At 43.9% G+C, this 16625-nt stretch overlaps 1 protein-coding gene across 1 annotated transcript in view; it reads right to left on the bottom strand.

Annotated features, from left to right (window-relative positions):
• Window positions 1-16625, bottom strand: part of LOC126413258 (ras-specific guanine nucleotide-releasing factor 2-like) — a 1992910-nt gene that overhangs the window by 115506 nt on the left and 1860779 nt on the right. Inside the window, 1 exon segment of the mRNA XM_050083160.1 lies at window positions 3635-3832. Within this exon segment, the coding sequence (XP_049939117.1) occupies window positions 3635-3832 (198 nt within the window).

Raw genomic sequence — 16625 nt, 5'->3', positions numbered from 1 at the left:
TCCAAAATGAATAAGTAGTAGCCAAAATTATTGTTTTATCATAATTCATTGTATGCCTGGTGGATATACAATTTTCAGAAATGGTAGACTTTGTGGGCTGCAAAAGACGAGTGCAGCACTGATGTTCTATGCAATGTTCTTCCAATGTGGATGTGGTCTACTCTATACAGCCCATACAGTTCTGGCAAGTTACGTAAAATGTTATTAATACTGCTACTACCACCTCTCACATTCAGGTAAATGGTGGTACAAATCCCCACAAAGTCATCCTGATTCAGAATTCCATGGTTTCCCTGGATCACTAAAGGCAAATGCCAGAATGGTTGCTTTGAAAAGAACACACCTAATTTTCTTTCCCACCCTTTTATATGAAACAGAGAATGGGGAAAGAAAGGGAATGGATGTGTGAGAATTCATGACTCCTATCACACACGGCACTGTGGTAATGAAGTGGTGAAAGTTGAATACCTGTGCCAGACTAGGACTCGAATCTGGATTTTCTGCTTCTCATGAGTGGTTGCTCTAACTGCTTCGTTCATCTGGACACAGTCCATGACCTACTCAAATTTCCAACTTCTCACATGCTGCAACACTCAAATATACACTATGTGATAAAAAATATCCAGACACCTGGCTGAAAATGACTTATAAGTTTGCAGCACCCTCCATCAGTAATGCTGGAATTCAATACGGTGTTGGCCCACCCTTAGCCTTGCTGACAGCTTCCACTCTCACAGGCATACATTCAGTCAGGTGCTGGAAGGTTTCTTGGAGAATGGCAGCCCATTCTTCATGGAGTGCAGTACTGAGGAGAGGTATTGACGTCAGTTAGTGAGTCGGTGTTCCAAAACAACCCAAAGGTGTTCTATAAGATTCAGGTCAGGACTCTGTGCAGGCCAGTCCATTACAGGGATGTTATTGTCATGTAGCCACTCTGCCACAGGTCGTGCACTATGAACAGGTGCTCGATAGTGTTGAAAGATGCAATCACCATCCTCGAATTGCTCTTCAACAGTGGGAAGTAAGAAGGTGCTTAAAACATCAATGTAGGCCTGTGCTGTAACATCGCCATGCAAAACAACAAGGGGTGCAAGCCTGTGAGCCCTCTCCATGAAAAAGACGACTACACCATAACACCACTGCCTCTGAATTTTACTGTTGGCACTACACATGCTGGGAGATGACATTCATCAGGCATTTGCCATACCCACAGTCTGCCATGAGATTGCCACATTTTCTACCATGATTTGTCACTCCATACAATGCTTTCTCCACTGTTCAATTGACCAATGTTTATGCTCCTTACATCAAGCAAGGCGTTATTTGGCATTTACCAGCATGATGTGTGGCTTATGAGCAGCTGCTCGATCGTGAAATCCAAGTTTTCTCACCTCCTGCCTAACTGTCATAGTACTTGCAGTGGACCCTGATGCAGTCTGGAATTCCTGTGTGATGGTCTAGATAAATGTCTGCCTATTACACATTAGGACCCTCTTCAACTGTCAGTGGTCTCTGTCAGTCAACAGATAAGGCAGGCCTGTACACTTTTGTGCTGTACATGTCCCTTCACATTTCCACTTCACTATCACATCAGAAACAGCAGACCTTGGAATGTTTAGGAGTGTGAAAATCTCACATACAGACATATGACCCACATGACACCCAATCACCTGACCATGTTTGAAGTCCGTGAGTTTCACAGAGTGTCCCACTCTGCTCTCTCATGATGCCTAATGACTAATGAGGTCACTGATATGGAGTACCTGGCAGTAGGTGGCAGCACAATATACCTAATACACTCCTGGAAATGGAAAAAAGAACACATTGTCACCGGTGTGTCAGACCCACCATACTTGCTCCGGACACTGCGAGAGGGCTGTACAAGCAATGATCACACGCACGGCACAGCGGACACACCAGGAACCGCGGTGTTGGCCGTCGAATGGCGCTAGCTGCACAGCATTTCTGCACCGCCGCCGTCAGTGTCAGCCAGTTTGCCGTGGCATACGGAGCTCCATCGCAGTCTTTAACACTGGTAGCATGCCGCGACAGCGTGGACGTGAACCGTATGTGCAGTTGACGGACTTTGAGCGAGGGCGTATAGTGGGCATGCGGGAGGCTGGGTGGACGTACCGCCGAATTGCTCAACACGTGGGGCGTGAGGTCTCCACAGTACATCGATGTTGTCGCCAGTGGTCAGCAGAAGGTGCACGTGCCCGTCGACCTGGGACCGGACCGCAGCGACGCACGGATGCATGCCAAGACCGTAGGATCCTACGCAATGCCGTAAGGGACCACACCGCCACTTCCCAGCAAATTAGGGACACTGTTGCTCCTGGGGTATCGGCGAGGACCATTCGCAACCGTCTCCATGAAGCTGGGCTACGGCCCCGCACACCGTTAGGCCGTCTTCCGCTCACGCCCCAACATCGTGCAGCCCGCCTCCAGTGGTGTCGCGACTGGCGTGAATGGAGGGACGAATGGAGACGTGTCGTCTTCAGCGATGAGAGTCGCTTCTGCCTTGGTGCCAATGATGGTCGTATGCGTGTTTGGCGCCGTGCAGGTGAGCGCCACAATCAGGACTGCATACGACCGAGGCACACAGGGCCAACACCCGGCATCATGGTGTGGGGAGCGATCTCCTACACTGGCCGTACACCACTGGTGATCGTCGAGGGGACACTGAATAGTGCACGGTACATCCAAACCGTCATCGAACCCACCGTTCTACCATTCCTAGACCGGCAAGGGAACTTGCTGTTCCAACAGGGCAAGATCTCCGGATCTGTCCCCCATTGAGCATGTTTGGGACTGGATGAAGCGTCGTCTCACGCGGTCTGCATGTCCAGCACGAACGCTGGTCCAACTGAGGCGCCAGGTGGAAATGGCATGGCAAGCCGTTCCACAGGACTACATCCAGCATCTCTACGATCGTCTCCATGGGAGAATAGCAGCCTGCATTGCTGCGAAAGGTGGATATACACTGTACTAGTGCCGACATTGTGCATGCTCTGTTGCCTGTGTCTATGTGCCTGTGGTTCTGTCAGTGTGATCATGTGATGTATCTGACCCCAGGAATGTGTCAATAAAGTTTCCCCTTCCTGGGACAATGAATTCACGGTGTTCTTATTTCAATTTCCAGGAGTGTATGAAAAACATATGTTTCTGGGGGTGCCTGGATACTTTTGATCACATAGTGTATATATTTCCCATCCTACCACAACCTGAGCTTGTGCTCTATCTCTAATGACCTAGTCATCAACAGGACATTAAGCCCCAATCTTCCTGCTTTCATTTTCCTAGAACTTATTTAATTACAAGTCATAGCCATTCCTCTGTACACAAAATGCATGAGTCGCTATTTTAATGACAGCTCACAGTTTAAATTTAGCCCACCTGTACACATTAACTTAAATAAAGAATCTATCATTACTGCATGCAATTTCATCAAGTGAATATATATTTAAAAAAAAAAATAAAAAAAAATAAAATAAAAATAAAAAAAAATAAAAAAAGAAACACATACACACATACACACACACACACACACACACACACACACACACACACACACACACAGACACGCAAACAATGCTTTTTCCATGCTCAAATGTAAGGTTTCAGCCACACTTACCATTCTCATTTTGGAGAAATTTAACAGACCATCTTCTGTGAAGTTTGGTGTTCCCTCTTCAATAAAAGACAAGTCTGTCAGGTACATGCCCAAATAGGGAATACAGGGAGGATCACATCGATGTAATGCATCCCGCAGATTTCGAAATCTTCCGTCTGATGACACAATATTTTGTAGTTTCTCAATAGTTTGTTTTGTCTAGAATGAAAGCACATGGAATCTAATTTCATTAATTTAATCCACTCATATCATTACCTGAGAAAATCAAATGATTTAACCATTTAAAATCAAAGGGATACATCACTCAAATACATTAGTTATGCACTCACTAGGACTGAATTGTTAGGACACTTTTTGAGTTAATCTCTCCCACAAAATTTAGAATTACCTGTCCCCACAAAAAAAGAAAGAAAAAACATATAAATAAAAAGCAGTTTGACAAGGGAGACATAAAAGCATGAGGAAGAGGCAATCTTCTTCTTAGTTACATGATACATGAAATTAGTATAAACATAAATTAAATAATCTAATACATAAAACCTGATAGTTACTGATGAAAAATGAAAAATTCTTTGGTAGAGCTAACAGCCAGATGTGATATATCAAGATGAATGATAAGCATGTCAAACTATACAGCTCTGTGAGAAAATAGTGTGGTTGAAATAGATTAGAAAAAAATAGCAGAGGCACAAATGTGAATGTTAAATCAAAGAACTCCAAGCCCAAGTCAAAGATGTATGAATAATGAGACATAAAGCAGTAAAAAAATGTGTATTGCATCATTAAATATATTATACATGTTAAAATGTGATGTAACTATTTTGTTGTATATACTTTAGGATTAAAGGAGACCAAACAGCAGAAGTGTTGAGACATCAACAGTCACACACAGCAGATGGAAAACTTGCTGCCTTTCAGAGTTACCGTACACTTTGATGAGCTACAGTACCCACACAGACACAGACACAGACACACACAATGCAGCTCACATGCACATGCACGCGCACGCGCGCACACACACACACACACACACACACACACACACAAGCCTATGCCACTACAGAGCGCCAGCAAAACTGACAGTGAAAATGCTATTTTTGCAGCAGATGGGATAGCTGTGGTTGAGTTGGGTGGGGTGCAAAGAGGGTGAAAGAGGTAGGAGGCAAGGAGTGGGGCTTGTGGTAGGTAGCTAGTGGCTACGAGAGAGGCCAGTTTGTTGGCTAGGAATGCAGAAGGAAAGGGTGGCAGGTATAGTGACTGGTGGGAGGCAGCACACGCTGAAGGCTAAGTATGGACATAAACTGGGAGGGGTGATGGGGCAGAGGGAGGGGAAACTGTTAGATGGAGGATGTGGGGACTGTGGGGTTCTTGACATTGAGGCCAGGACAATTATAGGAGCAGAGGAAGTGTAGTTCAGAGACTAGTGGGAAAGAAGGATTCAGAGGGCTCAGGTTGTGAAGCAGCCATTGAAATTGAGCTTGTTGTGCTCATATGCATGTTGTGTCACCAGGTGGTGACAGATTGCTGGCTATTCATCATGGTGGACAGCCAGTTGGTAGTCATACCAACATAAAAGGCTGTGCAGTGTTTGCAGCAGATTTGGTATATGACATGGCTGATTTCGCTGGTAGCCTGGCCTCTGACAGGTTAGGATAAGCCTGTGACATGAATGGAGTAAGAGGTGCTGGGTAGGTGAATTTGGCAGGTCTTGCACCTTGGTTTGCCATAGGGATATGATCATTGTGGCAAGGTGTTGTGAATTGGAGTGGCATACGAATGGACTAGGATGTTGTGTAGGTCAAGTGGGTGATGGAACTCCACTTTTTGAGGGGTAGGAAGGATCTTGGGTAGGATGTCCCTCATTTCAGAGCAGGATAAGAGATAATCGAAGCCCTGGCAAAGAATATGTTTTATTTTTTACAGAACAGGGTGATACTGGGTGATGAAGGGGGCACTTCTTTGTAGCTGATTCTGGGTGTGTTGGGACGATTGGGCATGTGTGAGGAATGGTATGGGAAATCTATTTGTGGAATAGGTTTAGGGGGTATTGCCTGTCTGTGAAGGCCTTTTTGAGGCCTCCAGCATACTGAGCAAGGAAATTCTTGCCACTGCAGGTATGTTGTCGATGGGTGGCTAGGCTGTATGGGCAGTATTTTTTGGTGAGGAAGGGATGACAGCTATCAAAATGCAAGTTCTCTCGGGAGTTAGAGGGGTTAAAGAGGACAGCAGCAAGATAAAGGTCAACATCCAGGAAGGATGAAGGAGACCAGGTGAAACAGATGGGAGAAAAGGTGTTGAAGTTATGGAGGAAAGTGGACATGGTGTCTTGATCCTGAGTCCAGATCATGAACATATCATCAATGTATCTGAACCAGACTAGGGGTTGGGAGTTTTGGGAGGCTAGGAAGGTTTCTTCCACATGACTCATAAACAGTTTGACAGAGGGACAGGGGTGCCATGTGGGTGCCTATGTCTGTGCTGTGGATTAGTTTGTTTTCTCCTAGAGAAAAGTAGTTGTGGGTCAAGATACAGTTAGTAGGGTGTGTACAGAATGAGATGGATGGTTTGAAGTCTGAAGGATGTTGGGAGAGTAGGGTTGTCAAATATTTTGAATTCCTTCTTCAAAAAATGAGGGCGGTCATAAAGTTGAGTTTTGGTTAGCAGCTCCCAGTTATATTTACAAGGAGCCACAGTTACATTGTTTTCCTTGGTACATAGCTACTTCAATTTTGTGACAGTTTGCTGTTTCATGTGAAACACCCAAACTGCCTTCTAATCATTATTTTTGTCTGTACTTCTGCTCTAAGGATAAGAATATATTATAATACCTGTTATCATTTTGAGCCACTCCTAAAAGTTTTTAAGCTAACAATACTCATTTGTAGCAGAATGTCTTTTTCTTAATATCATACAAACAGTGACATTTCTTGTTTTTCTTTTTCCAAGCACAAACAGTTTCTTCCACTTTCAAAATCTGAAAATTTGGTACCATGGCTAGTAAAAGGAAGACAAGGCTGGCAACCATGACTCACATGAGCAAGGTCATAGGAACTGGTTGAGAAATGCTGCTTTCTGAACTGTCAACACTGCATGATGTTCCAATATATGGGCTTCCTCTAAGGGAGCAGAATGGTGAGAATGTCAGGAATTACTCAGTAGCCACTTTTGCAAAGGATATCTATCCAAAAGAACTTAGAGTCGCAGCCCTGTAGAAGGTAGAACAAAACTGGAAAAAAGCCAAAACATATTACTTGTCAGAGGAAAATTGGAAGCAAAACAGGCTTTCATAGAAATGTTAGACAAGCTCCTTGCAAGTGTAAGATGAAGCTGTGTTCAGAATTTGAGGGTACTTGTTCATGTGATGCTAACTGTAAACATGGAGTGCACACCTGCTCTTGTTCTAAGTATGTGATTATCTCTGTCAAAGAACTGGTGTTTGTTAGAGGTCAAAGAGAGAAAGTTTGATCTGTTGGATGGCATCAAAGGGGGTTACCAGATCTACCTGAGTGCAGAAAACAAATTAAAAAGCAGAAGAGACAAGAAAATGAGTTCAGAAGAATTGCTGAATATAAGCAAAAAAAGAAAGAAGAATTAACATTACAGTCAAATGAAATTATTTTCTCCAAAAAAAAGAGGAAGAGGCAACTGATGCTAAAGACAGAGATCCAGAAGTCTCTTTGCATATATCATGTGATGATTCTGATGTACCCTATACTTGAAGTACAAGTTAGTATAATATGTTACAGTTTTGGAATGTCACTCTGCATGCTACAGCTGCCATTACAACAGCTACATACTGGATGCTTGATTAATTACTGAAGGAGACTGAAGATTCCTGGTTGATCACAACAAAGTGAAAAGGGCCCAAAAGGAAGTCATGAATCACTTGACAAAGAATTTCATAATCAATGCAGTATAGGCAAGATTGAATGCATCTTCTTTGACAGGCACCAAGATTCCACTGAAGTTAAGCTACAAGCAGACAACTCAAGTTATCAGTTTCCAAGTTTCCAAGTGTTGTGAAAGAAGAGCATTACACTGTTTGCAGTCAGCCAATTTTATTCCTTAATTAAAGGAAACCTGCTGAAATTATTGCTAATCATCTTGCTGGTGATTTTTTTTTTTTTTTTTAAAGAGCGAAACAGTGTTGGTAAAAGTTTGTGGTGACTGAACGAATAACGAATATTAACACTGAAGGAGGAGTCATGCATTGGGTTCATTGGGTTGAGACAAAGCAGAATCATAAACTCATCTGTTTGGTTTGTGCTCTTCATCTTCGAGCCACTTGATCAAACAGTAGGATGGGAAAACTTTGTCTAATAGCAAGTGGAGTGGTAAGTCCAGCAACACGCTTGATAGTGCAACAGAACTGGAAATCAATCCCTCATTTTTAAGAATTTGTTTTCCAGAGCCTCTGGTCCCAACAAGTGATACTGTTGTCACAGATCTCTCTACATATCAGGCATATGATTACAGGATAAGGACAAGTGCACTTCCAACTGATAAGGCAGTATTAGAAACTGGTCCTGCAAGCTGCTCTCAATGGTTAACAAGTGTAAATAGGATTTGTCACACATGGCTTTCAAAACATAGCCTTAAAGGTAACAACTTGATGTCATTACAACTTTTGGTGGAATACAATGTTGCTGTTTACTATTCCCACTGGTTTACAATCAAATTGAAATCCTCTTGGATGGAAGCACCCCACCACATTCTTTATCAACTGAAGCTCCTAAAATACCAGAAGAAGGCAATAGCAGATACCGTTTCACCAACAACTGAATGTTCATTGAGGTTCATATTTAATGACATGATGCTTTCGATACTTTTGTGTATGGAAGACTAAGAAGAAGGCAAAGCAGGGATCCAGAAAATAACTGAACTGAGGAATGAAGATCATGATATACCAGCAGATTCATCCGTTCACCCTAGGAAGACACCTGCAGTAAATCCATATGGAACTTCACTTTTGGAAGTGATAGTCTGGTCAGAAAAAGTATATGAACCTTCAGGTGAATGTAAACTCAAAACATTAGAAATAAGAAACTTTATTCAAGAACCAAGGCAAGTTCAAAAGTAGTCATGTCATGGACAGTCCATAGAAAGGTATGGAAAACAAGGAGCAGAGGCTTCTGTCAAAGTGTGTACCCCTGAGAAATGAGAAGGATACATTAGAGCACAGGAAGCACACAGAAGAATGATTTCTAGGAATGAGTCAAAGAAAAATCCAACAAATATTGTTGGCTGAAGCTTCTTACATATTTTACAATGTGTTTTCAGCACTTGATAATAGAGACAGAATGGAAAGAAATTGTTTCAGTTCATTAAACCAAATTTTGAGAAAATTTTGCTTTAGTTTATATTAATTTATGCCCTTTTGTTAGAAATTTACATAATAATCAAGTGGAAACTTACCAAGCTAAATGTTTATTAATAAAGAAAAACCTTTTAAAATAGGATGTTAAACATCAAAAGGTTCATTTTTGAGCCTCCTCATTCATAAAATGATGAAATTTTATTTTTGCCCCCGAAAATGGCACACCCTATTGGGACAGGTAGTGTTCAATAATGGCAAGGCCATGAACTTGAGGGGCGTTGGTGTATAGGAAGGTGGCATCAATAGTGACAAATAGGGACCCAGGGCATATGCATGTGGAAATAATGGAAAGTTGGTAAAGGAAGTGGCTAGTATTTTTGATCTAGGAGGCTAGGTTCCTGGCAATCAGTTAGAGGTTTTGGTTAATGAGTGCAAATTCTTTCAGTGGGAGCACAACAGGGTGTCCAGGTTTGTTGGGTTTGTGGATTTTTGGGAGCATGTAGAAGGTGGGTGGGTGGGGTGTAGTTGGGGTGACAAGGAAGATTGACTTAGTTGAGAAGTGTTGGAAAGGAACTATGGATTTGAGTAGGGGTTGGAGGCTATGTTGGACTTCCGGGATAGGATCACTCTGGCAGAGTTTGTAGGTGCAGGAGTCAGTCAGTTGGCAGAGGCCTTCCATCAGGTAGGTATACATCACAATGATGGTGGAGCCTTTGTCTGCAGGGAGGATGATTGGGTCTGGATCTGTTTCCAGGATTTGTATGTCCTTAGGATGGAGTCGGGGGAAGGATGGTGGGGCCAATTTGGAGCTACGGGTGGTTATGTGTGGTGGGGGAGGATCATGGCTGGAAGGTTGTATGAGCTGGAAGAGGATAGGTTCAATGTTGAGATCAGGTTAGTTTTGGTGGGAGGGCTTGGTGGCAAAGAACTGTTTCCACTGTAGGGATCAGGAGCAGGAGAGTAGGTCTTTGACAGGTCAAAGATGGTTCAATTTAGTGGTACAGCTGAAGGTTAGGCCTTGGGTAGGACTGAAACTTCTACGGGACTGAGGCTTTTGGTAGAGAAATTAAGAATAGTGCTTTGGGTTTGTTTCAGTTCTGGGTTTTGTGGGATGTTGGGAGGGGGGAATCCCATGCCACTTTCCTTGACATTGACCTCCACCAGTCCAATGGCCAGCTTCACACGTCTGTCCACATCAAACCCACCAACAAGCAACAGTACCTCCATTATGACAGCTGCCACCCATTCCACATCAAATGATCCCTTCCCTACAGCCTAGGTCTTCGTGGCAAACGAATCTGCTCAAGTCCGGAATCCCTGAACCATTACACCAACAACCTGAAAAGCTTTCGCATCCCGCAACTACCCTCCGAATCTGGTACAGAAGCAAATAACCAGAGCCACTTCCTCATCTCTTCAAACCCAGAACCCCCCACAGAAGAACCCCAAAATGGGCCCCACTTGTGACAGGATACTTTCCGGGACTGGATCAGACTCGGGAATGTGGCTCTCCAGCAGGGATACAACTTCCTCAAATCCTGCCCTGAAATGAGATCCATCCTTCATGAAATCCTTCCCACTCCACCTAACCTTCGTAACCTCTTGGTTCATCCCTATGAAATCCCCAAACCACCTTCCCTACCCTCTGGCTCCTACCCTTGTAACTGCCCCCCGGTGTAAAACCTGCCCCATGCACCCTCCCACCACCACCTCCTCCAGTCCTGTAACCCGGAAGGTGTACACGATCAAAGGCAGAGCCACGTGTGAAAGCACCCACGTGATTTACCAACTGACCTACCTACACTGTGAAGCTTTCTATGTGGGAATGACCAGCAACAAACTGTCCATTCGCATGAATGGACACAGGCAGACAGTTTTTGTTGGTAATGAGGATCACCCTGTGGCTAAACATGCCTTGGTGCACGGCCAGCACATATCGGCACAGTGTTACACCGTCCGGGTTATCTGCATACTTCCCACTAACACCAGCCTGTCAGAACTCCAGAGATGGGAACTTGCCCTTCAGTATATCCTCTCTTATCGTTATCCACCAGGCCTCAATCTCCACTAATTTCTAATTTCAATTTGCCGCCGCTCATACCTCACCTGTCTTTCAACAAAATCTTTGCCTCTGAACTCCCGCCTCAACTGACATCTCTGCCCAAACTCTTTGCCTTTACAAATGTCTGCTTGTGTCTGTGTATGTGCGGATGGATATATGTGTGTGTGCGAGTGTATACTTGTCCCTTTTCCCCCCTAAGGTAAGTCTTTCCGCTCCCGGGATTGGAATTACTCCTTACCCTCTCCCTTAAAACCCACATCCTTTCGTCTTTCCCTCTCCTTCCCTCCTTCCTGATGAAGCAACCGTTTGTTGCGAAAGCTTGAATTTTGTGTGTACGTTTGTGTTGGTTTGTGTGTCTATCGACCTGCCAGCACTTTCGTTTGGTACGTCCCATCATCTTTGTTTTCAGATATATTTTTCCCACGTGGAATGTTTCCCTCTATTATATTCATACTCATATATATATGTATATATATATGAATATAATAGAGGGAAACATTCCACGTGGTCTGCTTGTGTCTGTGTATGTGCGGATGGATATGTGTGTGTGTGTGTGTGTGTGTGTGTGTGTGCGTGTGTGTGTGTGTGTGTGTGTATGTGTGTGTGTGTGTAAGTGTATACCTGTCCTTTTTTCCCCCTAAGGTAAGTCTTTCCACTCCTGGGATTGGAATGACTCCTTACCCTCTCCCTTAAAACCCACATCCTATCGTCTTTCCCTCTCCTTCCCTCTTTAATGATGAGGCAACAGTTTGTTGCGAAAGCTTGAATTTCAGGTGTATGTTTGTGTTTGTTTGTGTGTCTATCGACCTGCCAGCACTTTCGTTCGGTAAGTCACATCATCTGTGTTTATATATATAAAACAAAGATGATGTGACTTACCAAATGAAAGCACTGGCAGGTCGATAGCCACATAAACAAACACAAACATACACACAAAATTCTAGCTTTCGCAACCAACGGCTGCTTCATCAGGAAAGAGGGAAGGAGAGGGAAAGACAAAAGGATGTGGGTTTTAAGGGAGAGGGTAAGGAGTCATTCCAATCCCGGGAGCAGAAAGACCTACCTTAGGGGGGGGGAAAAGGACAGGTATATACTCGCATACACACACACATCCATCCGCACATACACAGACACAAGCAGACATTTGTAAAGGCAAAGAGTTGGGCAGAGATGTCAGTCAAGGCGGAAGTACATAGGCAAAGATGTTGTTGAATGACAGGTGAGGTATGAGCTGCGGCAACTTGAAATTAGCGGAGGTTGAGGCCTGGCGGGTAACGAGAAAAGAGGATATACTGAAGGGCAAGTTCCCATCTCTGGAGTTCTGACAGGTAGGTGTTAGTGGGAAGTATCCAGATAACCCGGACGGTGTAACACTGTGCCAAGATGTGCTGGCCATGCACCAAGGCATGTTTAGCCACAGGGTGATCATCGTTACCAACAAACACTGTTGCCTGTGTCCATTCATACAAATGGACAGTTTGTTACTGGTCATTCCCACATAGAAAGCTTCACAGTGTAGACAGGTCAATTGGTAAATCACGTGGGTGCATGCACACGTGGCTCTACCTTTGATCGTGTACACCTTCCGGGTTACAGGACTGGAGTAGGTGGTGGTGGGAGGGTGCATGGGACAGGTTTTATACAGGGGGCGGTTACAAGGGTAGGAGCCAGAGGGTAGGGAAGGTGGTTTGGGGATTTCATAGGGATGAAGTAAGAGGTTACGAAGGTTAGGTAAAGTGGGAAGGATTTCATGAAGGATGGATCTCATTTCAGGGCAGGATTTGAGGAAGTTGTATCCCTGCTGGAGAGCCACATTCAGAGTCTGATCCAGTCCCGGAAAGTATCCTGTCACAAGTGGGGCACTACCTAAAACCTCTTTCCTCATTACCTTAGCCAGCTTCATCCTGACCCACAACTTCTTCACTTTCGAAGGCCAGACATACCAACAACTAAAGGGAACAGCCATGGGTACCAGGATGGCCCCCTCATACGCCAACCTATTTATGGGTCGCTTAGAGTAAGCCTTCCTGGTTACCCAAGCCTGCCAACCCAAAGTTTGGTACAGATTTATTGATGACATCTTCATGATCTGGATCCACAGTGAAGAAGAACTCCAGAATTTCCTATCCAACCTCAACTCCTTTGGTTCCATCAGATTTCAGATTCACCTGGCCCTACTCCAAATCCCATGCCACTTTCCTTGACGTTGACCTCCACCTGTCCAATAGCCGGCTTCACACGTCCATCCACATCAAACCCACCAACAAACAACAGTACCTCCATTATGACAGCTGCCACCCATTCCACATCAAACGGTCCCTTCCATACAGCCTAGGTCTTTGTGGCAAACGAATCTGCTCCAGTCCGGAAGCCCTGAACCATTACACCAACAACCTGAAAACAGCTTTCGCATCACGCAACTACCCTCCCGACCTGGTACAGAAGCAAATAACCAGAGCCACTTCCTCACCCCCTCAAACCCAGAACCTCCCACAGAAGAACCCCAAGAGTGCCCCACTTGTGACAGGATACTTTCCGGGACTGGAACAGATTCTGAATGTGGCTCTCCAGCAGGGATACGACTTCCCCAAATCCTGCCCTGAAATGAGATCCATCCTTCATGAAATCATCCCCACTCTACCAAGAGTGTCTTTCCACCGTCCACCTAACCTTCGTAACCTCTTAGTTCATCCCTATGAAATCCCCAAACTACCTTCCCTACCCTCTGGCTCCTATCCTTGTAACTGCCCCCGGTGTAAAACCTGTCCCATGCACCCTCCTACCACCACCTACTCCAGTCCTGTAACCTGGAAGGTGTACACGATCAAAGGCAGAGCCACATGTGAAAGCACCCACGTGATTTACCAACTGACCTGCCTACACTGTGATGCATTCTATGTGGGAATGACCAGCAACAAACTGTCCATTCGCATGAATGGACACAGGCAGACAGTGTTTGTTGGTAACGAGGATCACCCTGTGGCTAAACGTGCCTTGGTGCACGGCCAGCACTTCTTGGCACAGTGTTACACCTTCCGGGTTATCTGGATACTACCCACCAACACAAACCTATGCGAACTCCGGAGATGGGAACTTGCTCTTCAATATAATCTCTCTTCCCGTTACCCACCAGGCCACAATCTCTGCTAATTTCAAGTTGCCGCCACTCACACCTCACCTGTCATTCAACATCATCTTTGCCTCTGCACTTCCGCCTCGACTGACATCTCTGCCCAAACTTTTGTCTTTAAATATGTCTGCTTGTGTCTGTATATGTGTGGATGGATATGTGTGTGTGTGCGAGTGTATACCCGTCCTTTTTTCCCCCTAAGGTAAGTCTTTCCGCTCCCGGGATTGGAATGACCCCTTACCTTCTCCCTTAAAACCCACTTCCTTTCATCTTTCCCTCTCCTTCCCTCTTTCCTGATGAGGCAACAGTTTGTTGCAAAAGCTTGAATTTTGTGTGTATGTTTGTGTTTGTTTGTGTGTCTATCGACCTGTCAGCGCTTTCGTTCGGTAAGTCACCTCATCTTTGTTTTTATATATAATTTTTCCCATGTGGAATGTTTCCTTCTATTTTATATATATATATATATATATATATATATATATATATATATATATATATATATATATATATAGACACACACACACACACACACACACACATAAAAATACAGATGATGTGACTTACCGAACGAAAGTGCTGGCAGGTCGATAGACACACAAACAAACACAAACATACACACACAAAATTCAAGCTTTCGCAACAAACTGTTGCCTCATCAGGAAAGAGGGAAGGAGAGGGAAAGACGAAAGGATGTGTGTTTTAATTTGGTCTTTAAATATGTCTGCTTGTGTTGGTATACGTGTGGATGGATATGTGTGTGTGTGTGTGCGCGAGTGTATACCCGTCATTTTTTCCCCCTAAGGTAAGTATTTCCGCTCCCAGGATTGGAATGACTCCTTACCCTCTCCCTTAAAACCCACTTCCTTTCGTCTTCCCCTCTCCTTCCCTCTTTCCTGATGAGGCAACAGTTTGTTGCGAAAGCTTGAATTTTGTGTGTATGTTTGTGTTTGTTTGTGTGTCTATCGACCTGCCAGCGCTTTCGTTCGGTAAGTCACCTCATCTTTGTTTTTATATATAATTTTTCCCACGTGGGATATTTCCCTCTATTATTTTGATATCATTAATTTGAATCCAACAATTACATTTGTTATTGTCACTGTTGCATTTCGAAATCTTTTCTGTCGTCTTATTTTCCTCTTTCTGTTAAAGGGATATGTGCATGTGTGCGAGTGTATACCTGTCCTTTTTTCCCCCTAAGGTAAGTCTTTCCGCTCCCGGGATTGGAATGACTCCTTACCCTCTCCCTTAAAACCCACTTCCTTTCGTCTTCCCCTCTCCTTCCCTCTTTCCTGATGAGGCAACAGTTTGTTGCAAAAGCTTGAATTTTGTGTGTATGTTTGTGTTTGTTTGTGTGTCTATCGACCTGCCAGCGCTTTCGTTCGGTAAGTCACCTTATCTTTGTTTTTATATATATATAAAAATCAAAGATGATGTGACTTACCAAATGAAAGTGCTGGCAGGTTGACAGACACACAAACACACACAAACATACACACAAAATTCAAGCTTTCGCAACAAACTGTTGCCTGATCAGGAAAGAGGGAAGGAGAGGGAAAGACGAAAGGATGTGGGTTTTAAGGGAGAGGGTAAGGAGTCATTCCAATCCCGGGAGCGGAAAGACTTACCTTAGGGGGAAAAAAGGACGGGTATACACTCGCACACACACACATATCCATCCACACATATACAGACACAAGCAGACATATTTCAATGTCTGCTTGTGTCTGTATATGTGTGGATGGATATGTGTGTGTGTGCTAGTGTATACCCGTCCTTTTTTCCCCCTAAGGTAAGTCTTTCCGCTCCCGGGATTGGAATGACTCCTTACCCTCTCCCTTAAAACCCACATCCTTTCGTCTTTCCCTCTCCTTCCCTCTTTCCTGATGAGGCAACAGTTTGTTGCGAAAGCTTGAATTTTGTGTGTATGTTTGTGTTTGTTTGTGTGTCTGTCGACCTGCCAGCACTTTCATTTGGTAAGTCACATCATCTTTGTTATATATATATATATATATATATATATATATATATATATATATATATATATATATATATATATATATATATATATATAATGGAACAACAAAAACAATCAATTATTGACAAAATTATTTAATTGGCTGGATAAAAAAATCTACTCACCAAGCAGCAGCAGAACACACACTAAAGACGGTTATAATTGGTAAGCTTTCAGAGCCAGTGGCTCCTTCTTCAGGCAAAAGGGTTAAAGGGGGGCAGGAAGAAGGGTGATGGAAAAGGACTGGAGAGGTCTAGGAAAAGTGGTAGACTTCGGGAAAGTCACCATGTGTCAGGGAGACTTACCATACGGGATGAGAAGGAAAAACTGATTGTTGGGGACTGGATTGGACGAATTTGAAAACCAGAGAGCTTAAATGTGGAAGTGAGGATAATATGCAGACAGAGATTACTGCTTAAAAATCATGCATGAGTTAATAAGAGTGAAAAGCTAAATGCATTGTACATA

This window comes from Schistocerca serialis, chromosome 7 (assembly GCF_023864345.2).
Source record: "Schistocerca serialis cubense isolate TAMUIC-IGC-003099 chromosome 7, iqSchSeri2.2, whole genome shotgun sequence".
NCBI lineage: Eukaryota > Metazoa > Arthropoda > Insecta > Orthoptera > Acrididae > Schistocerca > Schistocerca serialis.
The sequence above is the reverse complement of the archived record's forward strand: the minus strand, read 5'-3'. Positions and strand labels throughout refer to the sequence as shown.